Genomic DNA, 26,465 nt, shown 5'->3' with positions numbered 1-26,465 from the left:
TAGCGTCTCAGACAATAAAACTCTGTGCTGTTAAAATGGAGCCGGTTGTTTCTACTGTCACCACATGCTTGCTCATTATAGTAGATCGCTGCAAAGTCGCCTCAGTGTTACCTTCTTCTAATAGACTCCAGTGGACCAAATTGTCATTATAAATTATATTAAACTGGACTGGGTCATTAAATCTGATCAGTCAAATTGGTATGAAATTATTGTATTTTTCTTTTATAATCATATAATTTCTTTATAAATAAAATTGACCAGTTTTTTTTCTTGTACAGTTCCTTGATATGACAATAATTTTGAAGTGCTATATAAATAAGCAGAATAGTATTCAGTTGGGCAACATTAACGTTTGGACACTATGAACATATAAAGTGTCGAGACTAGCACTGGAGACAGTGACCCAATAGATCGCAGTGGAGTAATATAAGGGGTGCCAAAGGTGCTGAAATTTCTACCTTCGACCATAAAATTTGATGTTGTGCTGGTTTAAGGACCCAGAAGATAATTCCTGAAGGTAAAAAACACCAAATAATGTTCTCTCTTAAGTGAAAATGAGAGCTAAAATAAAATAAACTCTTCTAATAATCCAATCCACCAGTTGTCTCCATCATACTAAACAGGAAGGTGCCCCACAGAAATCTTGCTCTCTTACTTTTTATTTACTCTTTCATTAAAATGTCATCATGATACAATACATCTAGCACAGTTGCTGTAGACAATAGTGAGCATTACAGTACTTTCTAATTGTGGTGGGTAGGGTCTTGATTTTTTTCTGGGAAAACTTGTTTTCATATTCAAATTGCCTATTTTATCACATAATTCTAATCTAGAAGTTCCACTGTATTATTTGCCTAAATCTGTTACTTTTTTATTTCTGCTTCTTCTCCAGATTTTTTGATCTGGAACAAGTCAGGAATCAGAATGTTTCTTTCTACAAGCTTCACTTCAGTTTGACTTCAATGAACAGTGAAATCCTCTTGAAAAACGACACACTTCCTGTAGAGCTAAATGTGTGTGTCTTTTGTGAATTTATTAGTGCGTACAAGTGAGAGAGCACAGAGAGAGAGAGTCTCAGTCTGTCATTAACCAGACTGCTGAGTTTAATTCAGACTTCATAGATTTGATCCAAACTCCAGACGGATAAAGAAACACGCAGAATGGGTGTTCAGGTCATGTTCGTCGTCCTTTTCATGTTTTTAGCCACAGTGGAATCTCAAAAAGGTAAGCACCCACTAGTCCTGCAACATCTGTATTTTTACTGTGAAGTTGAAATATTTCATTTATTTGTCTGGTGGTTGAACAAATACATATTTCAGCTCTAAATTACCATATGCAAACCCTTTAGCGTCTTTGATCGATCGCAGTTTTAACAGAAATGAATGTAAACCTTATGGGCTTAAATAATTACAAAGTTATTGATTAATTGTGTTTGTGATTGAAGGAGGAGTCTCATTCTGGAGAGACAAAGTTACTCTGACCTGTCCACAAAACGGAACATGGAAGAATAACATGGAAAATAAAAATGCTTTAGAACCTGGTGAAACTCATGAATTCCACTTTAAAGGCCAGGCCCAATATTATTGTGAATATGACAATAATGAAGAGGAGAAGATAAAATACTACTTCTTCGTAAAAGGGAAGGGTGAGTAAAACCAGATTTAATTTTAAGGTCTTTACGCTCGTACAGACCTAACTGTTGTTTGACGGACCACTTTTCTTCTCCAGCCTGTGAAAACTGCTTTGAGGTGGACGGATTCCTGTTCTTGCTGGTGATTCTCGTGGATGTGATTGGGACTGCGGTGATGATGAGGATAATCTACGTTTGCACCAAGAGGAAACACCCAAATGCACCTCTTCAACCCCCAAGAAGTAGGAATGAACTTAAGATCTTATCCCAATTTCTGGCCCTTGGCCAATTTCAAGGATACTCATAAAATCTTTGGAATTAATGAATATTTATTATCTTTATTTATTTAAGCACGTAGAACCCGGCCTCAAGCGGACCAATCTTCTGCATATGAGGTGGGTATTGTCAGGAACAGTATTACAAAAAGTCTGTTTTGTCTGGCATTTTTCTCTTCTTGTTGAACTAAAAGAAGCATCATTATAGTAATATGTTGTGGTCTAATCAAATCCTCCAATCTATAGCTTCTTTTGTACAAAAAGTGTATATATATATATATATAGTATATATACTGTATATACAGTATATATATATGTATATATATATATATATATATATATATATATATACTGCTCAAAAAAATAAAGGGAACACTTTAAGTGTTAAACACCTGTTTAAGTGTTCCCTTTATTTTTTTGAGCAGTATATATATATATATATATATATATATATATATATATATATATATCAAAGTGATAAGAATCCTGCTCATTGCACCCACAGCATCAAAAGGGTTATTATATTATGTGAGACTAATGCAAGATCACAGTAGTGTTACTGAAGTCATGTTGTGAGAAACATACTTTGTTGTTTGGTGTTTGATGAGAGAATTTTTATTAACTCTCTTACTTACTGTAGATGTGATTTAAAGTTACATATACAATCAAAAGAAACGTTTATTTAGCTTAACCGTTTGCTTTAAGGCATAGTTTTTTAAAAAAATAGGATTATGCAAAGTGTGCCTATTTAGTAAAATCCCTCCATTTAGCAGAAAGAAAGATTATTCAGAAAATGGAAAATGTATGATAAATGAGCTGAGTCAGCACCAAGCTCAGATTTTACATGGAGAAGCAATTATTTCTATTAACACCAACCTTTTTTGAATTAAACTATTATATATGAAACAAATAATATTTAGTTGGAGCATAACAAAGATAGTATTTTTGTAAGAAGCCATCATTAATAATGCCTTTAACCCTTCGGTAATTTATTATTGAGCACATTTCAAAATTCTAGTATGGTCTGAGTGTTTCCTCTATTTGAAAATAATTGTGATCAGTTACGACGCTTGAAAATTTACTGAGGATCCATTTTAATACATGGGGATTTTGTAGTGAAATGTTTTATTTTATTTTATTTAGTGGGTCATTTATGTGTACTGGATGACCTACTTGAGGATATTTATTTATTTGTTTGTTTTATTCACATTTATATTTATGTATTGGGTGATTTGTGAACAGTTAATTACTTCGTTTTAATCATTTATTTGTCGTTTGTATGTATGTTACTGTAATTTATTGTCTTATTTGCACATTGTAACACATCCATTTTAAAACGTTTGATTTTGGATTATGTCTCGTCAGTCACTGAACCCTAACACTCAATCAACGGAAACTTACTCCACTGTGGTGCACAGGACGGGGTAGATGTCCATCATCAGGAAGGTCAGAAGAAGGCAAACATTTATAAACTGATAGCATGAAATAGCAAGGAATTACCAGACCTTATATTAAATTTAACTTCATTAAAACTGAACATTGTAAAATTAGTTTAAAATGATTAGTAATCATTTATGTGTTTTAATGTTAAATTGCAGCTGTTCAAAGATTGTGCAGAATTTCAAAAGCAGGACTGAAAGTACAAATTTCTAATTTGTTCATGCATATGCCTTTTATTATATGTATTTCTGTATTTAGTTTTTAATATGTGTATGTTTTATTTTGTTTTTATTCAACTAAAAAACATTCATTGAGAGTAAGAAAGTATTTTATAGTGTCAGGGTAATCACACACATAATTAGTTATTGAGAAGCCCCTTAAAAAATGTTTATAATGAAGAGCTCCACACTCAGCCTTGGATTATTTTGATATTTTCATGAACAGAAATGTTATTCCATATGCATAAGACATTTATTTATGTAAAAAAGCAATATGGAAATTTTAAAAAGATGTTCGCTATAATCCTTTTGAACAACAAAAAAATAAATAAAATACAGCACCTTAATGCACATCTGGTAAAACTTGTTACTCAAAAAATAGGACCAAACATAAAATTATTCAAATAAAATAATTATCCAAAGATGAAGAATTAAGATGTAAGACTCCCAGGATAATTTTTGGAATCTGCTAATTTCAGAGCTAATAAAAATATTAGTTGAAAATGATCAGATCTATTCCTGATAAATGATGGAGTGTGTGTGCTGAAGGATGACCTGAACCTATCCAAAAATGATTGAGTGGGATGCAATAGACAAATCAGTGAATACATAGAGGAGTCATTTTGCAGACATCTTCTACTTTTCAATGCTGTGAAACAAAAGAAGACCACTTAGATAGTAAGCGTGGTACAGAGGAATCCTTCAAAGAAAACTACTTTCTTTTATTAAGGATGATGTTTAAACTGTTTGATTGAAATATTATTTTCCTTTTTATTTTGACTTTGAATTGCAACTCAGTATATTTTATAATTCATAGCCATGTAACGACTGTAGGTTTTTACATATCCTTTTATGGCTTCACGATATTATTGCTTGTAATCTATGTAAAAGTAATAAATTCACATATTTACTGAACTACAGACTTTATCTACTTTTCCTTTTTCCTATATGAAGTTGGTTATTCTGCTTTTCTCTCTTAGAAATAAAGGATTATTTGTTTTACATTGAAAGACGGAAGTATTTTTGTTGAGTTAAACCACTAGGTGGCAGACGTGTACTAAAGGATACACCAATAAGCTTTATTTATATTTTTTATGAGGATCAAGAGATTACATTTGTACACTAACTTGCACAAAACTCTTCCAAATACTTAACTGCCAATTTTATACATTATATTTTAGTTTTTTGCAAAGGCAATAGGAGTATATTTTGTCTGGAGAGGGAGAAAAATGAAAGAAAACCAGAAAAAACTTTGGTAAAATGCATCTGTTTGTTGCATTTTAGGTAGAGGGTTTGCTTAGTGGGTGAGATGTGTCCCTAAACAGTGTGCTTGTCTAGAATGAGGTTGATAAAATGAAAAAAACATGTACATATTTTAACTTTGAAAAATCTCCTGGCCAAACAGGAGATTTTGAGGAGTAGCAACAAGAGAACAACCAGATGACTCAAACAAATGGGACAAAGGAGCAAACAAATTATATAAATAGAAAACACACTTAAGAACAGGAAGACAGTATTTAACAACACAAGATTTTAACATAAAGGGATTTCTTACATTCAATTACAAATGCAATTATTTTACAGTGAATGGACAACAACAAAACATGAGTTTTTCTCTGCACAAGGTACTGCAGGTAGACTTTGTTTCATGGTTTGTGAATTCATCTTGAAAAAAATGAAACACTTCCTGTGTGCATGAGTGTGTATGTGTGACAGTGGATCTTCACTAGAGACAGTGTCAGGGAGAGAACCATCAGCTCCATTTTGAATCGCTCTGGCTTTCTGAAAAGACAGTTTGATGTAAAGCATTTCCTTTTAGAGAGTTTTACAGATTTGACCTAAACCTAAAAAACATTCAGAATCAGACAATAAGGATTATTTAGGATGGCTGTTCAGGTTGTGTTCGCTGTCATCTTCATGTTCGCAACTTCGGTGAAGGCTGAAACTGGTAAATATGGCACAATATTACCTGATGTTGCTTTACACTGTAGAGTTGGAGCATTTCAGTCTCTTTCAACTGAAGACTAAAGCAGATATTGTCTCTAGACATGGTATTTGTTAGTATCAACTCCATTTCCTGTGTTAATGTTCCTTGGCTGCTTACAACCTTGTTCTTTCTTACTATTTATCAACAGATTCTGATAATACTTTTTTTTCAATTATAATGTGTTGATTGAAACACTTTTGAGTACAGCTCTATAAAATGATCATTGTGTGCTTTAAAGAAACTGAGAAAAAATCTGATATGCATAAACATTTATATGAAAGCCTATATCAGCTGTGAGAACTTTCTGGTTCTGTGTGAGAAGTACTAAGAGGATGAAAACTTTTATTATTATTTATTATAAGGTTATAAACTAAAACTCATGCAAAAAAAGTAACTTTATAACTGTACAACTAGTTAAAGGAGGAGCAACATTCTGGAACAAGGAAGTCACACTAACCTGTCCTGAGAGTGATAAAGTAACCTGGTACAAGGAAAAATCAACAACTCCAGAAACTACAGAAAATCCACCAAATCCATTTACATTCACATATGAGCGCCAAGTCCAATACAAATGTCGATACGAGATAGATGGATCTCCAACTAAAACACTGGATTATTATTTCTATGTCAAAGGAAAAGGTAAGTAAAAACATATTTTCATTCTTTGCCACCTGTGTTAATTACAGGACTAACTCATGTGCCATTGTTGTTGTTTCCCCATCAGCCTGTAAAAACTGCTTTGAACTGGATCCAAGGATCTTTCTGGGGATCATTGTTGTGAATGTGATTGGGACTGCTGTTTTGATGATGATAATCTACAGATGCTCCAAGAAGAAAAGCATAGATGGACCAAGCCCCTCTATTAAACGTAAGGCTGTACTGCATGTCCCTTGATTAAACTAGAGTAGAAAGTTTAAAAATCGATGCTTTGAATCTCTTTATGTCCTCCAGCGACTCCGAGAGCTGGGCACCGGGCTCCACATGGTCCATCTGCTGAGTATGAGGTAAGTATTGTCAAAAACTTTTCAAGACAGGCTGATCGATTTATTTATTTTTTTGTTTAATAATTACTTATTACGTTACACTAATTTTATCATTGCGCTTCACTTTAAGTCATATATGCAGTGATTTTTTTATTATGCTTAAATTAAAAAAATCAGACCCAAATAAGATGATTCAATCTTGTGAAACTTTTTTGTCATCAGTTTGACAAAAGGAAAATAACATTTTGTTCACCACAGAGTCCCTAACATGGTGGTCACTTCAGGAGAGAAATGTTTACCTTATCCAAAGGACAGAAAATAGGAAAAATAGTTTTTTTCTTTCCAAATTAATGCATATACGAATGTTCTTTGTTATTTAAGACGATGTAAGTATTTATATGTTCTTGGCAGACAAACCAATCAAATCTTTACTTGGATCTTACACAAAGGTATTAGCACGCCAAACTGTATAAATCACCGTTACCATTATTTAAGAGTACTTTACTTCTGACAAAGACAACATATTATAAAATGTTACAGATGAAGGCAACCAAACAAACCCACTTAAATCATAATTTACATACGGCTTTTAACTACAGCCTTTATACAAGTGTTTATTTGATTAATAATATCAGGTACCGTAACTCATTGGATTTAGGGAGTTTATTTCAAGCTCACTAGCTCACTAAAAAAAATGTTGTGTTAAATGTAAGCTGGGCAAGCAATTGAGAATGGCAAATTTAAAAGAAATATAAATAATGCTGGAGAGACTGTTGTTCTCAACTCTGCTTGGGGCCCAAACACAGTTCTGTTTTGGGTCCCACATACTCTTGGGCCAATCTTACAGTCCAGTATCAGCAAATCAAACCACCATTGTAAGATTTATCTCTTGCTCACCCAACTAATTTAAAGTGTATCTTAAATACGCCATGGGCTTCAGTTCTAACGTCAGAAAAGTTTATTTGATTTAACTTGTTACAACTGGATTATCTGTTAAATGTAGTGTTAAATGGCTAAGATGAATAGTTTGGCTTCATGTTACATATTTTAGAAATGACTCACATTTAAAACATAAATAGGTTCCAAGATTAGGAGCAAGTCTACCAATGTTACTAGAAGTTGCTGTTTTCCAATGTAGTCGGAAATAGGAAAAGGTAAAGACGTAGCCGGACAAAGGTTGTAGTTGTGTGTTTTTGGACACACACAGGGCATTTGACACGGTCAGCTGCTTGGTGGTACAGAAGAAACTCAGCAATTACTATCTGTCTGCAAAACATTTACTGCTTCTCTTCCATCAATATGGGATAGAATACTATCTCTATGGCTCTGTCTAGTGTCACAGAGATGTAAATAAAACAGTGGTGATGTATTTCACAATAACTAGAAAGCAGAAGTCTGTCCCTCCCATTTATGTAGACCATTGTCAAAGAATAGTTAGAACTAGTTTTGGAGCCAACATTTATGTTTAAAAATCATATTGATGCATTTTTTATACTTTAAAATACAGTTTGTTTTTAGGACCATTTGAAATACACAGAATTATGACACTGCGAAAATGTATTTGGAAGCTTTTTCTTAGATTAATTACTTGGGGTGAAACAATACCTAAAACTCACGAGATGAGGCATGAAACAGATTTTATGGGAACGAGACGGAAATAGATTTTTATATTACTTTAAAGACAACTTCAAAGATTAAATTTTGTTTTAAAAAGGTTTCATGTGAGTTTTAGATTTTGCCTCAAATTCAATCATCTGATTTTTCATTTTCTGATTTGTTTTCGTCTCTTCAAACCTCAGGACAGTTCTTGCATTATGCATGGTCTGCTGTATGAGATTTCCCAGTTGTTATTGACAGAGAGGAGTGTGATTGTTGTGTAGCTTAACGTACCATTAGACATTTATCCAGCCTTTGTTTTAGTGATACTTTCTGCCTCTTTTTGCATGTAAATATTATTATCCAGATATTATTAACTTGTGTGCTCAGGAATTATAGATAGAAGCTATTTTAAGCTAAATCTGGTGCACAGTACCATTGCCCTCCTGCGCTATTCCGTTCGATTCAATTCTCGCAAAGCGCAGAACAAGGGGCTAGTTTTGGGGGAAATTTTTCTGCCATAATTCGAAAGCACACATTTTAGCATCTTTCATTAATGTTTTTCTTTTTTTTTGCACATCGTCTCTGTCAGATTAATACATTTAATTTGAAAGTCACTGTGATTCAACCATGTTACAAAATGTTTTCTGTTTGTTTTTTACAGACACTCAACCCTAACACTCGATCACAGGACACCTACTCTACTGTTGTGAACAGTGGTATGGTGAACAGGACTGGATAGAGACATCACCTCTACAATTATAAAACTCCTTACATACATCCTCACATATTTTAATTCTTCTTTATTGCAAATCCCAAATTTAATAAAGAAGTAGCTTCATACTGAAAAGTAGAAAGGTGCAGTTCTTGTACATTATGTCAGCTTGAAGTCATTTTATGGTTTCAAAACACATGCAGCCTTAAAACATTAAAACAAAAGCAATAAACATTGTTGACAGTTGACACAAACCATTTTGTTCTACTTGTCTATTAAAACAGCTTATACAGCATAAGTGAAAGAATAATTTATGGCAGATGTGTTAAAAATGAAGTTAATATGTTATATAGTAATGATTTTAAAAAGTACATCTTTATTTTTATGTATCTGGGGTTTTTATAGGGGTTTTTTCTTTTCATTTGTATTCATTTCATTTGCACAACTCATGTCTCAAAGAAATTTACAAAGGAAAAATCAGCTTAAGGTAAATTTAGAATATGTTTCAAACTAGCAAAGAACAGAAAGTTTATATATGTAAACCTTAGCAAGAACGAAGGTGGACTGGTTTAATTTTTACCACTAATTAGAACTTTCAGTTTTACCAATTAAGGGCATCTTGCTGCTCTATATATATTATGCTTTGAATATTCAAACTTTTTATTAGATTCAATAAATATCACACCTGTATGATCAAACTCAGTTATTTGCTTTATTGTTTTTTCTAACTGTATTTGTGCTTTTACTGATGTTTATATTATACAAGCAGCAAGTTTTGTCAGCTGTTTTCTTTCATTCTCTTTTTTTCTTTTTGTTTTTATATTTTTCTCTGTATTAAGTGTCTCTAACTGAAATAAACATGGGTAAACCTCTTTTCATTTTTCTTTCTGTGTACGGTTAGAAATGATACTGCGATGGCTCAACAGATAAACTGTGTGATTCATGAGGCGGTTTCAAATCCGCATGTCATATCCGCAGTACACCACCTAAAGAACACAATCACCACTAGTGTCTCGTTGTCTCCCTTCATGTCTCATGTAAGACAGACGTGATGGAAACATTCAACAAGTCTCTGTATATTTCACATTATCAGAGATAGGATGGAAAGGTTGTGTCACATAATGTTTCTGCTTTCTGTTTGTTCTTCCCAGCAGTGACAGAGAGCAGTTATGCTAAATGGAAATGAAAGCATGAAATGTGATGCAATAGTTCTCTGAAATGTAGATGTTTATTGATCACATTTATTGTAAAGCAGACCATGTTGCATCGCTTTGTGGAAACACTCCACCTCTTACTGCTCAGTTATCTTCATTTACATCTGCTGTGTTTTGTGTGACAATGTAGAAATCTAAATGATGGTTTCTTCTGTGAGACGGTGTCAAGTCAAACCGCTCCCACACACAGACCTACATCTGCTCCTCTGCCTGTGTGACAGAACATCCGTGCACCAGTGTAGATTCTCGTGTTCAAAGTATATGTGCGCTGAATCATTAAAGTGTGTGTGTGTGCTGGTGGGGGCGTGCGGGTGTGTGTGTGTGTGCATGCTTTCAGGTAGAAGTTGGTTCAGTATGAGTGTGGGGGATGATTAGGGTTTGGTTTACTCAGCCCAGCTGTATGAAGCAGTCTCTAACTTCCGGTTAAATATGAAGAAAAAAAGACACATTTGTTACCAGGCTGGAAGCTAACATGCTTTATTTTATCCTCCTCATAGACTCTGGTTTCCTCCTACCAGAATACTGAATTAACCCTATAATGACGTTAATTTATTGTTTTCAGAACCTTCTGAAATCAGCTAGTTGGTAAAGTCCTCTCTTCAGTTTCCTGTCCTTGTTGTAGTAGTACAGTCTACTTATTAACATTTACTATTGTTCTTCTATTAATATGTGTTCTATATCTCCCTTATTTCTCTAAATGCAAACCCAAAACCTAAACAAGGCTTTCTGATCAGATGCCATTTATCTTTTTTCATAAAAATGTTTTTGTGGCTCTAGTAACCTTTATTCATTAGTAGTTAAACAGGAAGAAGGGGAAGACATGCAATAAATAGCCCAGGGCCAGGATTCAAACTGTTGAAAGCTGTGTTAAGGACTGTAACCTAATGTATATGGTGCGCCTGCTCTAGCACTGAACCATGTGTCTTAAAGCTGTTTAAAATACACAAGTAGTTTTTCCCTAATTGTTTTGTGATCATGGTGTCTTAAAAATGTAAACAACTTTGAAACACACTGGACAAGGGTGGAAAGCATTTAGAAGTTTGAAAAATTCAGTTAGCATCAATTTGAACATCACTCCATTAAGAGTCTTTATTGGTTGAGTGCAGAAGTGTTCAAAAGGAAAGTGACTCACCACTTTTTCCACATTTGATCAAAGTTAGAAGAAAATGAATATAAATTAGAAGAATCTCCATGACAACACAATGAACATTTCAGAAAAACAACACTAAAGTGTTCATAGTTTGAAGCACTATGGTTTAATACACTATATATGCAGATAAAAGGAATAGATTCAACAATTAGAAGTTTGTTTCTTCAATACAATGAAAAAATATCCTAATTGAGGGAGGGATTGGGAAGCAGACAGATCAGGGATAAAGTTTTGGAAAAGTCTCAATAAAAAACCAAGCTTTCACAATTTTAAAGAACATTTTCAATCCATCATACAAGAACTGGATGATTTCAACCCATCAGTAAACCTTCCACGACATGACAAACCACTTTACTTTCTAGCTGGTGGAGACATACCAAAATACATTTGTAGATAAAACCTCAGGATAAGATAATTCTACAAAGTATGGACTCAGCAAGACTGCATACAAATACACAATTTTATTTGTAAAAATATTTTTGAAAAACATCAATAATTTTCCTTCCACAATCATGCATTATTTTTGTTGATCTTTCATGAGGAAACAAAAATGTGAAAAAAACAAAGTATTGTAAAACATGCAATAAAACAAGAATAGATAATGTAACATAAATGAGCCAGTTTAAAACTTTCAGTCTAATAATAAACAACTGAAATATGTTTAAAACAAAGCAATAATAGTACACTTTCTTTGGCCAGCAACAAATATTTACTTGATTTCAAATGTTCCAATTTATCAACTTTTCACCTTTGAAACATGAATGTAACTTAAGAAGCTTTTCATCAGTTACAAAAATCAACATGGAATGAAATATTTTACATTAGCTGACATACTGAGTTCATCCAAAGGGTCAGAAATAGACTCATGTTCATAGCGTCATAAATGACAAATAGAAATTGTTTTCAAAGACAATACCAAACACAGCGAATTACATCAGTTGAGGACAGAACAGGCTGTACACATATCACACTGTCCTGATGGAGACTCAGGAAGCAGAGCCGGATGTTTCCTCCAGTAGAAGTTTGCTTGCAGTCGAGAGTTAGCACGGACCTCCGTTCTACTTTCTGTTGAGTACATCATATTCATCTCTTCCTCTCTTGTACTTCAGTGGCTGAAACAGTAATGGCCACAGTGAATTTGGGGACAGCGAGATCAATGAGAGGAGGATAATTACAGGGTTTTTTTCATGTGCTTTGGGGCATTTCTCTAATCAGAAGTGCAGTTCTCACAGCTGTTAGCTCAACCTCTACAGCATTTAGTCATTTGTGCTCATCACAGAAGCAGTTAGTCATTCATTCAAAGAAATTGCATGTTTTTGCACATCCATCAATTGTGTCCATACACTTCTCTACTGTTTTTGCACTTTCTCAACTGCATATGTTATCTCTGTCAAAGCCAACTATACTCCCCTCTAACTGGCCGCTTGGGCCAGCTCCTCTGGAGAAATCTTAGGCCAGCAGAGAAACACTGTCCCTCCAGCATGCCCTGGGTCTTCCTAGGTCGTCCCAGTGGGACGTACTTTAAACACTTCATCATCACAGAGACAATGTGGAGGCATCTAACTAGATGCCAAAGTCTGCTCTCAAAGTGGAGGAGCTGCAGTTCACATCACCGCATCTTTAAAGGAGAGCACAGACACCCTGCGGAGGAACTCAATTGAGTTGATTGTATCTGCAATCTCATTGTTTCTGTTACTACCTAGAGTATATGCTTTAAAATGTGAAGCATCTATTCAGTGTCTTGTACTCAGTTAACAAAATACCGTAACGCTAGATTTCAAATGGATATGCAAATAAGCTCTGGCGCTGTACAGAGCATTTCAGGTATTGTTACCAAATAGTTTTGCATTGGAAAACAAAATGTGAGATGTCATAATATTGACATTTGCCAGTCTTGTTCAGAAACATGGTGTCTGACTTTTCATTTTATTGATAATGATACTTTCATTGACACATACTTACTTTTCAAAAATGCATTATCCATTGTGAGTAAGTGACAAACATTTGCAGGTTATCAACCAGGTCTTGCACTTTGTACTAATTGTTTTGAGAAATGCACCAAAAGCACCTGAAAAAACTGTATATATAAAAAAACGCTTTTGATAGGTGTTTTGATTAGCTCACCTGGTAGCTGGGGTCATTGGGCGCTTCATTATGAATCAGATTTTGTTTGTCAGACCCTGAGGAGGAAAATTATAATGGTGATAAAACATGACAGAGAAGCTCTAATGCAAGCAAGCAGGCTGATTTCAGCAGACACTTAACTTTGTTTTCTTGGGTCAATGTGATGAGCAACAGTCTGATTTGTTCCCCTAGTGCTTTCTTCAGAATTAGGTGTGTCATCAACAAAGTAGAGAGAGATACAAGCTCTTGTAATTCTTAAAGAGCAACTCAAGTGAACTTTTTAGTTAGATTTTCCTGATTCTGATGTACTGAGGAAAAATTGTGAATGTAACAAACATATTAGATTCTGTGACTACTTGGTGTCCCAGATACATATTATTGTAGGTGGGCCATATAATATGAGTTTCATAATTCTGTGGAGTGGGTGCCGATTAACTGTACCTTAAACTATTTCACTTCTGCTAAACTTACATAAATCGTCGTGTTCTATTTCTACGTGGCTGTTATGGCAACTAACTATTTTAAATGTCTTTTTTTTCAGTCAAAAGAGTTTTGTGTTTAAAAAGGTAAACATAAAAGAACGTTTCTGATTAGCCCAATAGTCACAACTGCAAGACCTGAAAGTGGCATTTCTAATTAACGTCTATTACATGAAAATGTGCTGAAATCAGAATTTATTGACTAGAGGACAAAATGCCAGAAGAAGAGAAACACTTGTTCTTTCATGTTTTTATATGACTTGAAGCTTTTTCAGTCTTATTGTGCTATAGTAATACGTTTGTGGCTCATTCTCTGCAAACTGGTGTAAATGACATGTAAAGACCAAAAGCACCTGCTCATTCCAACATCAGCCTGGAAGCTGATGTTGGAATGAGCTTGCAATGTGCTGTTACGTTGGTATATAATGTAACAGTCCACTTTCTTTTAGAAACTATTGGGGGTTTTTGTGAGAAAATTTTACCATTTTCAGAATTTAGAAAATAAAAAACTCAAGAGGCTGAGTTGCACCACAACTCAGCCTCTTGATTATCCCAACATGCTACCAAATTCTTCACTTACCATTTTGTGTTGTCTGCATAAGTAACTTATTTTCATATCAAGCCATACAGGGGGTTAATCTTGGTGTATCACTTTCATCAGAGTTTAAATCTAGTACCACTGAAGAATGCTTTTTCTCAATGACAGTTTCACTAAGAATTAATTGGACTTAACTATTTTAACCTTGCACAAGTAAGTTTTACTAGTTGTACGTAGAGGAAAAAGCCCCTCAGAGAAAAAAATAGAGAGAAAAAAACTGGATAAGTATCTTGTTCCGGTAATGTGTGTATGGTACTACAAATGGAAAATAAAAGACAGACAGGCAGACTTTTACTTTTCTTGGTGGGTTTAACTTGACCAGTCCGAGCTTGAGAAGCAATGAGATAGACAGCTACTCCAACCACAACAGTAGCCACAATGTCTCCTACTGCCAGGCTCACAATAGAGGAGGTATCAAGTTCTATACAGTTGTCGCACGCTGAAAATAAGCAAAGTAATCTCTTAAACAGTGGTGTCTTTACAGATTTTCCAAGCATGATAAAATGTAAATTACATATGTTTATAAAATTGCATATTCTTATATATAAAATCACTTTCATCCCACAAAAACTTTTGGGAGAACTTACTCCGAAATTTTACGTAGATTTGTGAGTCGTCATCACAAGTGTATTCTCCAGATTCATCATCACGGTAAGACAATGTCATTTCTGTCCCGTTCTTGCCATTTCCTGTGACCATAAGATTGCCATCACAAGACAGCTTGATTCCATCTGCAGTCTCCTGAACTTTTATCTTATTATCTGCTGTTTAAAAAAGAAACTTTCAGTTAAACACAAGTCTTGGTCAATCAGTATTTGTAGAAATGTTTTCAGATGCACATGATTTTAAAATAATTTTGTATTTTTACGCATAATTGTGTTCTTACCTCCTGTAGCATGATCAAAGCTAATTGCTGAAAGAAAAAGATGAAAAGAAACATAAATAAATATTGAATGAACTTGACCAATTATATTTCACAGTGATAATGAAAAACTCAACAAGAATGTAAAGCTCCACTAAAAATAAAAACTCAATCTGGTCTTTTTTATGGTCCTGCATTTTAAATATTTTAGGCAATGAAGAGATACGTAGTTGTAATAAAGACCTTGCTGTTAAATGTGCAAGAAATAGTTCTAAACTAAACTAAGCAAAAACTTCAAGGTATACAAACCTTATGCATCAAGTGCTTTTAACATACATTCCATTGGAGCTCAACTACTGGTATTAAAAAAGAAATGACCACCCCAGACTAATCTGACTCACATATTTATCAGACAAATACTCAAGCGAACTGTAATTGTAAATAAGTCTGTTTACATAATTAAAAGTTACAGCCAGTTAGAGAATACACAAAAAAGGGATTTGCTGATCAGACAATAGTCATTGTGTACAAGGATAAAAAAAAAAAAAACATATAAATATTTTTTACAACAATTATCTATTAAATTTCTTAAACATGTAGAACAAGCCAAAACAGTGACATGAGACCAAAAAACAGATTTTTTTTTGTTGCTGTTGTTAATGCAACCACTTTTTTGGGTAGTGTCACAAAATTTCCTTTTTCTACTACGGCTGAAGTATGGTGGTGGCAGTATTATGGTGTGAGGAATTTTTTCACAGGACTTGAAAAATTGTTAGCAATTCTAAATTAAATTAATTGCATAGAGGATAAAAGTAGCACTGTTGCCTTGCAGCAAGAGGGTCCTGGGTTCGATTCCCGGCCGGGGTCTTTCTGCATGGAGTTTGCATGTTCTCCCTGTGCATGCGTGGGTTCTCTCCGGGTACTCCGGCTTCCTCCCACAGTCCAAAGACATGACTGTTAGGTTAATTGGTCTATCTAAATTCTCCCTAGGGGTGTGTGTTGTGTGTGAATGGTTGTTTGTCCTGTATGTCTCTGTGTTGCCCTGCGACAGACTGGCGACCTGTCCAGGGTGTACCCCGCCTCCCGCCTGGAACGTAGCTGGAGATAGGCACCAGCAACCCTCCCGACCCCATTAGGGACAAGGGTGAACAGACAATGGATGGATGGATGGATGGAGGATAAAAGAAGTATTCTTGAGTGTTCCAGAGACTCTAAATTTTAGGAGGTGAGAAAGGGGCATTTGAAGCCCCTATGGAGATTCTGTGTGGTTCTCAAATGGCCGATACATATTTACTCGGCAAGCAGAGGCAATTCATGTAGGTAGATGAGAATTTTGTTATTATTACTAAAGCCATGTTTGTACTGATGAACTGAAATCTTCTGAAGATGTAAAATATTAGGTACAGTAGAAAAGTTTCCAATGTCAAAAGATGTGATTTGAGAAAATGTAATATAACTGAACGCATAATTTTGTGGCTGCAGTCTGCCAGCAGGGAAAATTACTCAGACCTATTTTAATTTGGTCAGGAATTTTAGGGTAAGCTAAAACCCTAAACATTTTAGGGTTTTAGTTGACCAATTAAAATTAAAATTGTTATGGTTTAAACAATGTTGAGCTTAACTGTGTGGTCTAAAGTGGACTACAATCAATGAAATTAGGGTGTCATAAAAAGTCCTCAATTATTACAGAGCCACTATAATTCTGACAAATTCAAGACTTATTTCTCCTTCTGAGTTAGAGTGGTGAATATTATAATTAATATTATGTACATAAAACGCAGAACAAGACAGCATTACGTAGAGCTTTATATACATAGTTTTCTCTTCCTTTGAGAGATATCTGCCTCATTTTCTATCAACAACAAACTTTTTGATTGAGGAAGAAATATTTTATGGTTTTAACAATTTTGAGCTTAACTGTGCGGTCTAAAGTGCCTTACTGATTTTAGATGATCAGTAAGAAAATACTTGAGACAGATTGTAATAAAAGACTGCAATAAATTATGGTCAGAACTTCTTACTCTAATAAACAAAGTTAGGTGTTTTTTGGTTCATTAGGAGCAAAAACAATAAGAAAAACATACCTGCCAGAAGAGAAAGAAGCAGCAGCTGATATTTCATTGTGTTGTACCTGCTGGCTGCTTTTCAAAAGACAGAAGGAAACACAGAGGCATCAGCAAACCCTTTTCAGAAACCCGGAAGGCTGCCATTTTCTCACTCTCGTCGACCATTTTATTTTGCTTAACTTAACGACTAACAGAAGATAAACAACTTATTGCTGCTGTCATCATATTAATATTCCAATCGATCCACAATTCCAGGCCTTACTTTGCTTTAGAGTTAGCTGTGTTTAGACAAGATAAATTAATAGAAGTAATAAATCAACACACTTTTGGAGTTTTAACAAAAGTACTCAAAACATGAGATGAATATAAAATGTTGCGTAATTCTGAATTCGAATTTGAAATTGAAACAAAAACACTAACCTTAATCTAATGAAGTTCTGGGACTCTGCTGAAGGATTTAGTTTCTGCCTGAAGTCAGAACGTCTCCAGTCTGCCTGTTTGAGAGAGAGAAGGAAGTCGCTGTGATTGGTTTGTCAGCTTCATCAGGCTTTGTTGATTTTATCAGAAACACTCCATCATGTCTGCATGCATTTACCATCAAAATCGGCACATGAAACACTGGAAAAGGTTTTGTGGCAAATAATATTGGTACTGTTTAGCAGATTGTTTTGGTTGTTGCTGTTTATTTGAATAAAATCAACAGCAAAAATCATTAAGGTATTGATAATTCATTCAGAAATTAATTAGAGAGATATTCATGAGGCATAATAAAACTAAGTCTTGCAAGCACTTGTTTTATCCTCCACACTTATAATTATTTTTAACAATCGGATAAAGTAAAAAAAGATACTAACTTGCTAATTGCAGCACAGTTACCTGGTGCAATAAGTCTCTACATCTGGCGAAACAAAGAATCTAACACAGACACACAGTTTATATGAATATTTCAAATCCCCTGTATTTTGGGAATGTTTCCCTCATCAGTGACTTTCTGCCTTCCCTGTTCAACACAGGAGCTCTAGCAGACACATAGAGAGCAAATGTACGCTCCCACAACATAATTCTGCTTCCTGTTTGTAAAAAAACCACAGCAACCTGTGACCCAAGAGCTAACACCTGGCACATACACACACACAGTGTGTCTTTATAAACACACACAGATACACCCCCTTTCTCCTCCCCCCACCACACACACAATCATCAGTATCATCCTCTCTTGCACCTGTGTTAGAAAAACAAAGTGGATCATTTCATTTTACCAAACAAAACTGACACTTTCTGCTAATAGACTGTTAGAAGAATTTACATTCCTCTTACTGTGCACAACCCAGTTACCATCTTCTACACCACTTCATAGCGCCCCCTGGTGATTACACAGTAAAAGCACAGCATGTTCATCATTTACTTTGATACAATCTCAATAATACCTTTATTAGACTTTTCCATTTTTATACACATATGCATACAAATATACAGGGCGGGACATGTGGCAAGTCCATAAACAGTTCCATGTAAATCTGCACCATCATATTCAGATTATATTTGTCCAAATACACATTCTGGTTTCAGCAGAGAACATTAAATGCATCCCATTAATGCAACAAGAAAGAACATCATGATAAAGTGTTTACAGAAAATCATATGACAACTTTGACTTGATGAGACAACAGCAGCACAGACGCCTGAGTACCTGATTTACTGGATGACAAACATTCACAGGTATGTTTTACAGATTTGAAGAATAGTCTCAAAAATGTAGGTGGTCTCTGAACTTTATTTCCAGCTTGAAGGTGACTGAACGGTGCTTGACTCGCTGATTGGTGCAGCTCTGGGTTTCTTCCCAAACAGCTGCCTTCTTAGATGTAGGTATGCATGCAACAAACTGTTGAATTTGAACTGAAATCTCCGTCAGAGCCAGATTTCCTCGCTGCTTGTGCTGTTCACCTTATAGATGTAGCCCACCATTGGATACCTGGCAAAACCTGGAAGCACCACAGAAAAAGGTTTTTTTTAAAAAACAACAAAACACATAAATAAGCCATGACTCCAGGTATAAATAGTTAAAAAGCAGCAGAGGTTCAGAGGGCATTTTGTTGACCTCTTGCTGCGTAGGCTAAAGACAGATCTTCCTCCTCTTCCTCTTTCTTTTCCTCTCCCACACTGTTCTGCTGGGCGGCTTCTCGAGCTATAAGAAGGGCATGCAGAGAGAGACACAGAACAACAAAAACCTGCGTTAGTAGTTTGAAGAAATGATTTCATGTAGAAAACAGTGACTATACAATGAATGTTGTTTATTTTGCACTGTATTGTGCATTATATTATATTTATAGCTACAGGTAAAATTCAAACTTTTATATTTATGTCATGCTGATGTATGAAATACATGCACATACACTTAAAAGTGGGAAAGTTGTATGGAGTTCTGTCAGTGTTTAAGTGTGTGCTAAAGTGTGCTAGCTGGTTAGTCCACTAGGAGGAAAGTATATACATGTAAATAACTCAATAAATTGCCAGACTTGGTTTCTGCTGCCTTGTACATTCATATATTAATTGTTATATTCACTGTACGTTTAGTTATGTAAAAGTTAGGTTATCTAAAATTTATCTGCATGTGATCTAAGTCACATACAGAATTTCATGAGCTGAACTAACATGTGCAGTACCATGCAAAATGAATCATATCTCCACAAATTTCAATGTATATCATTGGGACCAACACAAGCTGATACATAATTGCGACACATGCTTTGTTTCCTCTTCAGTAAAAATGTAAAAAGTGTCTTTGTATTTAGGTTCCCTGCGTTAACACTTTGTGGAACATTTTTCTCTTACAATTGATAGCTGTCTCTGCAGTTACACATTATTCCTTAGGAAGAGTCACACTGAACCTATTTCTATCTATTTAAATCACTCTTTTTTCCCAGGAAGGTGTAACAATACAGACAATAATAACTTATAACCTCTAGCCAAATGTGCCTTTTCAGAATATGTTTGAACATTCTTGCGCTGGAGGGAGCTCTTACCTTTCCTCAGAGTGCTGAGGTCATGGAGCTGCATGTTGGAAGGCAGAGACATGTTCTCTCTGGGAATGTTGGTCTTATCTGCTCTGTCTGTCTTCAGGTTTGCTGATTCACTGCGGGGATAACATGGGGAGGTGTCAAACTTGAATCAGAGGTGTTATCGATCTCCTGGGTGGATGTACTTTTCTTAAGAGCAGAAAAATATGCTTTCATCAGTGTTCCCTTCCATTGAGCTAATGGAGGAAGACATGACATGGCATAAAGGTGAGCCAAAATACAGAGACATAGACAGTGGCGAAAGGCCAGATGTCCTTAGTGTAACACAAGGAGACTGGTGAGACTGCAGTTACATTTTATTATAAATAATGTTGGGTATAAAGTATACTTATTATAGAACATTACTTAATACACATGTCTTTAAGAAGTATGTGCAATGTGTGTGAAAAGTGAAATTATGTTGAGACTCTAACAGAATCAAGACAAAATTTTATAAATATAGATTAAGCTCTTTTCTTAATGATAAAACATCAAAAATTTCAATTCTAGGTGAGAAAACATTAACTAAAGTTACTAGACTGTCTTTGTGTTGTGTTTACATGCCTGTGCCCATGGAAGTGATTGGAACTGATTTGGATGAGTGAGTAAATACTTTTGGCACCACAGCTGGTTTTCTAAAGAAATATTTATTCCTAAAATAGTAGAAGATAGACTAGCTCAGAAGAGGTTTGTATTTGCTAATTTAGTGTATTGCTTATATTAATACGTCTAGAAATTTAAAAAGGTAGATGTCAATAAATTATTTCAGTCTCTGCTAACCCAAAATCCTGTTTTGATTTTTTACCTTTTCTTGGTCATCAGAATTTCCACTGGTTCATCTATAACAAAACACAGAGAAAATGGATGATCACGTGCTGCACCTCACTCAAAGCTCCATGCCACAAACATTTTCCTGCTCAAAAAATACACAGGCATACATTATTCTCACCAATAATCTTGCTTTTGTTTTTTTGCATAAGGCAGAGAACAATTAAACTGAGGATGAGGAGGGCCATGAAGGCCATGGCTCCTCCAGTCACGATACCCAGCATGGGAACCTCGACACGAGACTGCAGGAACTCTGGAGGGCAGAGGAGAGGAATTTAAAGGAAAGTTTTAGAGAACGTTTTGCAATGCAGCTACTGTCTACTAGCTAACAAAAATAGTTTCACCACAATTAGTGTCAGAAGGGTCTAAAACAAATAATGAGAGTTTAAGATATCCCAGAATGAAGACATATTTAAATACATTTAGGGAAGCTTAAATGACAAGGATTTCCTGAGATGATTTTCTACGTAATCAGACTGTTACACCTGATTCTGGAACCCTTATGAAGAGCTCGTATTGTGCTGCCTAAGGGAACACACACGTGTAATCTGAAACCTGGGGTTTTCTACAATTACACTAAGTTAAAGGGTTTTATGAATCGCCAAAAACCTCGGCTCTGAGCATGGCTAAATGGTCTTTATCACTGCAGTGGTATCATTGGAAGAAGATGCTGTGCAGTTTAATTCAGCTACTTTATCAAGAAATTCAAGGTATATATTATATTTCAAACAATTAGTTCTGCCAGACTGGGTCAGAAATTATTATTATTGAGTTACCAGAGCATTTGCCAAAGGTCCCATTTGGGAACTGAAATAGTTATTTTCATTTTCTTATATAAATGTATATAAATAATAAACCTTTGAAGCAATTTTTTGTATGGATGAATACATTTGTAGAAAGGATGCACCCCAAATAATCAAATGGTTGGTTATTTATGAAAGAATCACATCCTAAATCACACACTAGTGGCACAAATGAGAAAATTGTGGCATTAGAAATGCAACAAAATGAATGGACAAAAGTCTTTTCTTTCATGGAAACAATCACTAACCTGCCAATGTGAGGTTGCTCTGAGCCATTCCCACACTGTTGGTGGCATTCACCGTTAAGTTCCCTGACAGACTGCTCAGTGTGACCCTCAGCGTGTGATTGGTCAGCCACGGATAGCTCCGTGAATCCAAGATGAGGAAGTCTGAGGTATTGGCCACCAGCTGGCCCGACTGGTCTACGAAGGTGATGGTGGCAGGAGGGTTAGAGCGCACCAAGGCGAACAGGACCAGGGAGAGGCCGGGGTCTGAGGTTTCACTGTAGTGAGCGTTGACCCTGAGGATTTCTGGCTGGACTGGGGCACAGAGGAGAGGAATGGCTTGACAATGTCAACTGAAACAGACTTTTAGTCCATGAGATACTTAACAATGACTCACATTGGACATTGAGAGTGACCGTTGCATTGTAGCTTTGTCCTGTCCTGGGGTTTGATGCGACACACACCAGCTCCTTGTCCCACTTTCTGGCCCGCAAAGAGAAGGTACTGTTGTGATTGGTCCCCGGTCTTAAGACCTCAGAATCCTTTTGTGACGTCATCACCAGACGGCCTCGGTTTGGCGATGGCTCCTTCTGCTGTTCTCCGTTGAGGTACCAGGTCAGTAACGGGGGCGCTCGAGGATCCCAGCTGTCTGATTGGCAGTTGAACCTGTGAGTCATGTTCTCCTGAAGTGTCACAGCCGCTTGCTGCCGCCCATCAATTTTAAGAGCGGGTTCAATAGCACCTGAGGTACAATACAATAAAATATTATAGCAGAACCAAATATAGTGAATGGAAATATTAACGCTTTAGACTCCTAAAATGTTAAAGGGTAATTTGGACCTGTGTTAGACAGTAGTAAAAGATATCAATATTGTTTCATTACAGACTCATTATTTTCTAAGAGGAGCATTTAGTTGAACTATGAACATTTTTCTTTCTGTCTGAAATACCTTATAAACACCTTGCTGTCAGATTGGCAAATAGATTACAGTAAAGGTATCAGGAAGCTCCAAATTAATATAACTTCGAGAGGTGCGCTTCACATGATTATCAATTAGAACTACTAACGTCAGAAATTCCTGTTGGAATTGAAAATAAAGGCAGAAACGCAGTCTGGGAGCTGACTGTGAATTTTTATGGATACCAAAGAGTCAAATGTTAGGTATTTTGTATACCTAAAGCTTGGCCCAAACTAGGTCATCAAAATATTAATAAAACCATTCTCTTTTTCTGACTGTCAGCATTCTGACTGCACAAAAGGACTGTGATTTTTCACAGGATTCATTATTTGCTTGTGTGCAGTTTGTGTTGGAGTGTGTGCTACCTGTCCAGGACAAGGCCAGTGTATTGAAGAACACAACAGCAGAGCCTGATGTCCATGTCCTCAGCCACACACTCTCCATCCTGGCCGAACCGCCACACACTCAAATGCATCTACCTGCTTAGACAAGGATTTACATTACTCTTAGAGTGAGGAAAGCAATTCATATAAATCAAATCACAACAGTGCAGGGACAAATGTTACACGAGTTACACTTTGGTATCCAAGCAAAGGGCATTGAGTACAAATGGAATCTAAAATTTTCAGATTTTTATTTGTTAAATAAATAAATAAATAAATAATAATAATAATAATAATAATAACAACAGAATTCTCAAAGTATGTATTGTTTTAGTTCCACTTCACAACTTGTGGTTGTAATTAGGGCTGCAATTAAAGATTATTTTAGTAATAAAATATCATGTCAATTACTCTGACAATGAATCAGACCAACTTAATCAGTTTTAAAAATTGGCTGATTTTGCAGATTTTTTATTTAACCGCTTAAGGATGGTTTTTAAAACCGCTAAGCATTTTTTTAAAACGATGCAAATTAAAAATATATACATATTCTTTTTTAAATAAGAAAATAACACTGCATTTTGATAAAATGCAGTTATAGAGCGTTCCTTTGTTGTACGCTGGATTACTTTCAGCAAAGGATGCATCTGCAGCTAAAAAGAAACACTTCTAACATCAACATGTGAAAAGCTCAGATCTTCCTGCTTAACTTACTTCAATACTTGATGTACTGCTTGACTTGAATTACATCAATACGGTGTAGGGCTGATCTGTTGATTTTGTTTTAGATCAATCCATTAATAATTGGATAGCAAAAGGTGCTTAGATTCTTTTTGTTTCTTTACAGAATTTGAACCAGGTGAAGCTAAAACTATGTTAGCTGAGAAGTTTTGGATAGAACATATTTACAGGAAAGAAAGTTTATATATATATATATATATATATATATATATATATATTTATTCTTTGTACACTTTAACTTAATTTCTACTCTTGAGTGTGTTGATATTTCAGTAAATAGCCTTTATTAGGAGTCTATATACTCCAGTTAACAATTAATTGATTACTAAATTAGTTGGCAATTATTTCAATGATCGATTCACAACAAGTAACCCAATTAATCGCTTCAGGACTAGCTGTAACATGACAAAATTTGGTAAAGTTCAAGAGCTATTAATATCTTTGCAGTGTGCTACACATTAAGATGAGGGCTTGGGTAAATAAGTGGGTATAAATCTCTAATAGACAAATAGGTTCTGAAAGGAAACATGCCTCAAAGAAGAAACACACCTTCTGAAAATATGATCACAATGTATTAAAGACAATAGCAAAGCCAACACAGGTCTGTCCTCACAGTGACATGGCTCTGTTCAATAATTCACTGCCTTTGTAGCTTTGATCTGCAGAGTACTCTTCCATCACTGCAAAACCAAACATCCTCATGCCAGCTTAGATCAATACACACACACACATCGACAGTAAAAGGGGGCAGAGCTAGCGGTCTCCAGAGCTGGCTTGCTGTGTGGGGTCATGTGATCTGTAGGAGTAATAGCAGAAACTGAGCTGTTAAAGATGCACACATAATCTGCATAATCAATACAGTGATCACCAGGAATAATCCACTAATACGAGTGCAAGACAGGAGCTGACAGCTCTCTGCGCTGTGGGTAAGGATGCTTAATGACAGTCGGGGGTAGAGGAGGGATACACACATCAGTTCACACCTGCACACACAAATACACCGAGACACAAACAGTCGGGGTGCACACACAAAAAAAACCCGCCTTGTGCAACAAACAGACGTTACTACCTTTGTCGTTGGTGCAGATCCCGTCTGGATTCAGTCCACCGGAGCTCCATGTCAGAGGAGAAGGAGAGGAGGCAGAGGGAAATATGGTGATGACAGCAGAGGGATGAGAAGCAGCCCTTCCTGACTCACTTGCTCTCCCATCTGCGTACGCTCATACTATTACACACATGCACACACATTTGGCTCTCTGCAAGATACGGCAACCTCCAGCAGCAGCTTTCACTGGCTGATGCAGGCAGTTGTGTTGTCGCCACTTTGAGGTAGAGAGGAGAGAGAGAACTGGGAAACAGAAAGCAGAAGGAAGGAAAAACGAGCAAAGGATATACAAAGAGAGGAAGGATAGGAAGATGTGAGAGAGGGACAACAACTGGTGTGGAGGAGGATAGGGAGGTGAGAGAAATGAGCTTCATGCACAGGATCAGTTTGAAACTGTCAGAAAATATTTGGTGTGGATACTAAGCTGTCAGCTCAAAAGGTTTCCCAAAAATCTTATAATTCATCGCTCCAAACATACACCAGCTGGATATTATGGTCACGCCATGATGGGCACTTATACAGAACATGATTCACCTGGTCTGAGCTCAGCTAATTCAGACTGAAAAGCCTCTGCAGTGCAGCTGTACAGACCAGAGCAGCAGCATGCAGAGCAACGCTACACAAGCAGAAAGCTGTGGCTTAAAGGAAAAACCATTCAAAACTAATCAATGGAGACTGGTTTTTTCTCATTTTCTCAAGCTGCAAATGAAAGTTTAATGTGATTTAATGTGACAGAGCTGCAAAGTGTGATGCTAAATTGCACATTCCAGTTAAAATGCCTCCAGAAGTTGCAGAGAAAGAGACTCCACTTGTGCCTAATATATTCTGTTAAAATTCTGATGTTTTGCAAAGAATGTCAGAGATCAATAGAGAGAAAAAATACAGCATCAAAAAGACCAAGAAACCCAGCAGGTCAGGTAAAAAGTTGTGGAGAAGTTCAAAGAAGAGCTAGGTGAAAACCCCAAGCTTTGGTTCAGTGCATCATCTGGATGAAAAGACTATAAAGGACTGCAAACTTACCAAAACGTG

General features: G+C 35.8%; 3 protein-coding genes across 5 annotated transcripts; 1 reads left to right on the top strand and 2 right to left on the bottom strand.

Annotated features, from left to right (window-relative positions):
* The first annotated feature begins 1,045 nt into the window (after nucleotides 1-1,045).
* LOC114162006 (uncharacterized) lies at nucleotides 1,046-9,315 on the top strand. Its single transcript, XM_028045749.1, has 9 exons — nucleotides 1,046-1,224; nucleotides 1,445-1,645; nucleotides 1,729-1,872; nucleotides 1,982-2,044; nucleotides 5,437-5,511; nucleotides 5,965-6,189; nucleotides 6,275-6,418; nucleotides 6,502-6,554; nucleotides 8,794-9,315. Exons 1-9 carry the CDS (start codon nucleotides 1,161-1,163, stop codon nucleotides 8,869-8,871), a joined length of 1,047 nt encoding a protein of 348 aa, XP_027901550.1. The 5' UTR covers nucleotides 1,046-1,160; the 3' UTR covers nucleotides 8,872-9,315.
* Nucleotides 9,316-11,291: 1,976 nt separating this feature from the next.
* On the bottom strand, nucleotides 11,292-18,327 carry LOC114133423 (T-cell surface glycoprotein CD3 delta chain). Of its 2 annotated transcripts, none has more exons than XM_027999316.1 (8): nucleotides 18,192-18,327; nucleotides 17,758-17,831; nucleotides 17,356-17,417; nucleotides 15,296-15,322; nucleotides 14,997-15,170; nucleotides 14,705-14,848; nucleotides 13,333-13,388; nucleotides 11,292-12,320 (listed from the first exon to the last, which is right to left on the bottom strand). In XM_027999316.1, exons 3-8 carry the CDS (start codon nucleotides 17,390-17,392, stop codon nucleotides 12,267-12,269), a joined length of 492 nt encoding a protein of 163 aa, XP_027855117.1. In that variant the 5' UTR covers nucleotides 17,393-17,417; nucleotides 17,758-17,831; nucleotides 18,192-18,327; the 3' UTR covers nucleotides 11,292-12,266. The 2 variants fall into 2 exon arrangements, with proteins under 2 accessions (XP_027855117.1, XP_027855115.1); XM_027999314.1 differs by having other exon boundaries at nucleotides 14,997-15,173; nucleotides 18,192-18,323.
* Nucleotides 18,328-18,734: 407 nt separating this feature from the next.
* On the bottom strand, nucleotides 18,735-25,944 carry tmem25 (transmembrane protein 25). 2 transcript variants are annotated; one of them, XM_027999312.1, is made up of 9 exons: nucleotides 25,401-25,944; nucleotides 23,573-23,689; nucleotides 22,646-22,990; nucleotides 22,273-22,563; nucleotides 21,343-21,474; nucleotides 21,199-21,232; nucleotides 20,361-20,470; nucleotides 19,436-19,522; nucleotides 18,735-19,319 (listed from the first exon to the last, which is right to left on the bottom strand). In XM_027999312.1, exons 2-9 carry the CDS (start codon nucleotides 23,649-23,651, stop codon nucleotides 19,246-19,248), a joined length of 1,152 nt encoding a protein of 383 aa, XP_027855113.1. In that variant the 5' UTR covers nucleotides 23,652-23,689; nucleotides 25,401-25,944; the 3' UTR covers nucleotides 18,735-19,245. The 2 variants fall into 2 exon arrangements, with proteins under 2 accessions (XP_027855113.1, XP_027855114.1); XM_027999313.1 differs by having other exon boundaries at nucleotides 23,573-23,686.
* Between the last annotated feature and the right edge of the window lie 521 nt (nucleotides 25,945-26,465).

Source organism: Xiphophorus couchianus, chromosome 18 (assembly GCF_001444195.1).
Source record: "Xiphophorus couchianus chromosome 18, X_couchianus-1.0, whole genome shotgun sequence".
NCBI classification, from domain to species: Eukaryota; Metazoa; Chordata; class Actinopteri; order Cyprinodontiformes; family Poeciliidae; genus Xiphophorus; species Xiphophorus couchianus.
The sequence above is the reverse complement of the archived record's forward strand: the minus strand, read 5'-3'. Positions and strand labels throughout refer to the sequence as shown.

What these genes read in the sequence shown, in the direction of transcription:
- LOC114162006 (XM_028045749.1), top strand. Translation starts at nt 1,161, where the DNA reads ATGGGTGTTCAGGTCATGTTCGTCGTCCTTTTCATGTTTTTAGCCACA. An exon ending in CACAGTGGAATCTCAAAAAG is followed by an intron (nt 1,225 to 1,444) that starts GTAAGCACCCAC and finishes TTGTGATTGAAG; the next exon opens with GAGGAGTCTCATTCTGGAGA. An exon ending in TTTCTATGTCAAAGGAAAAG is followed by an intron (nt 6,190 to 6,274) that starts GTAAGTAAAAAC and finishes TTTCCCCATCAG; the next exon opens with CCTGTAAAAACTGCTTTGAA.
- LOC114133423 (XM_027999314.1), bottom strand. Translation starts at nt 17,392, where the DNA reads ATGAAATATCAGCTGCTGCTTCTTTCTCTTCTGGCAG. An exon ending in AATCTACGTAAAATTTCGGA is followed by an intron (nt 14,849 to 14,996) that starts GTAAGTTCTCCC and finishes GCTTATTTTCAG; the next exon opens with CGTGCGACAACTGTATAGAA. An exon ending in AGTTAAACCCACCAAGAAAA is followed by an intron (nt 13,389 to 14,704) that starts GTAAAAGTCTGC and finishes TTTCCTCCTCAG; the next exon opens with GGTCTGACAAACAAAATCTG.
- tmem25 (XM_027999312.1), bottom strand. Translation starts at nt 23,651, where the DNA reads ATGGAGAGTGTGTGGCTGAGGACATGGACATCAGGCTCTGCTGTTGTG. An exon ending in GGTCACTCTCAATGTCCAAT is followed by an intron (nt 22,564 to 22,645) that starts GTGAGTCATTGT and finishes TCTGTGCCCCAG; the next exon opens with TCCAGCCAGAAATCCTCAGG. An exon ending in GAGCAACCTCACATTGGCAG is followed by an intron (nt 21,475 to 22,272) that starts GTTAGTGATTGT and finishes TCTGCCCTCCAG; the next exon opens with AGTTCCTGCAGTCTCGTGTC.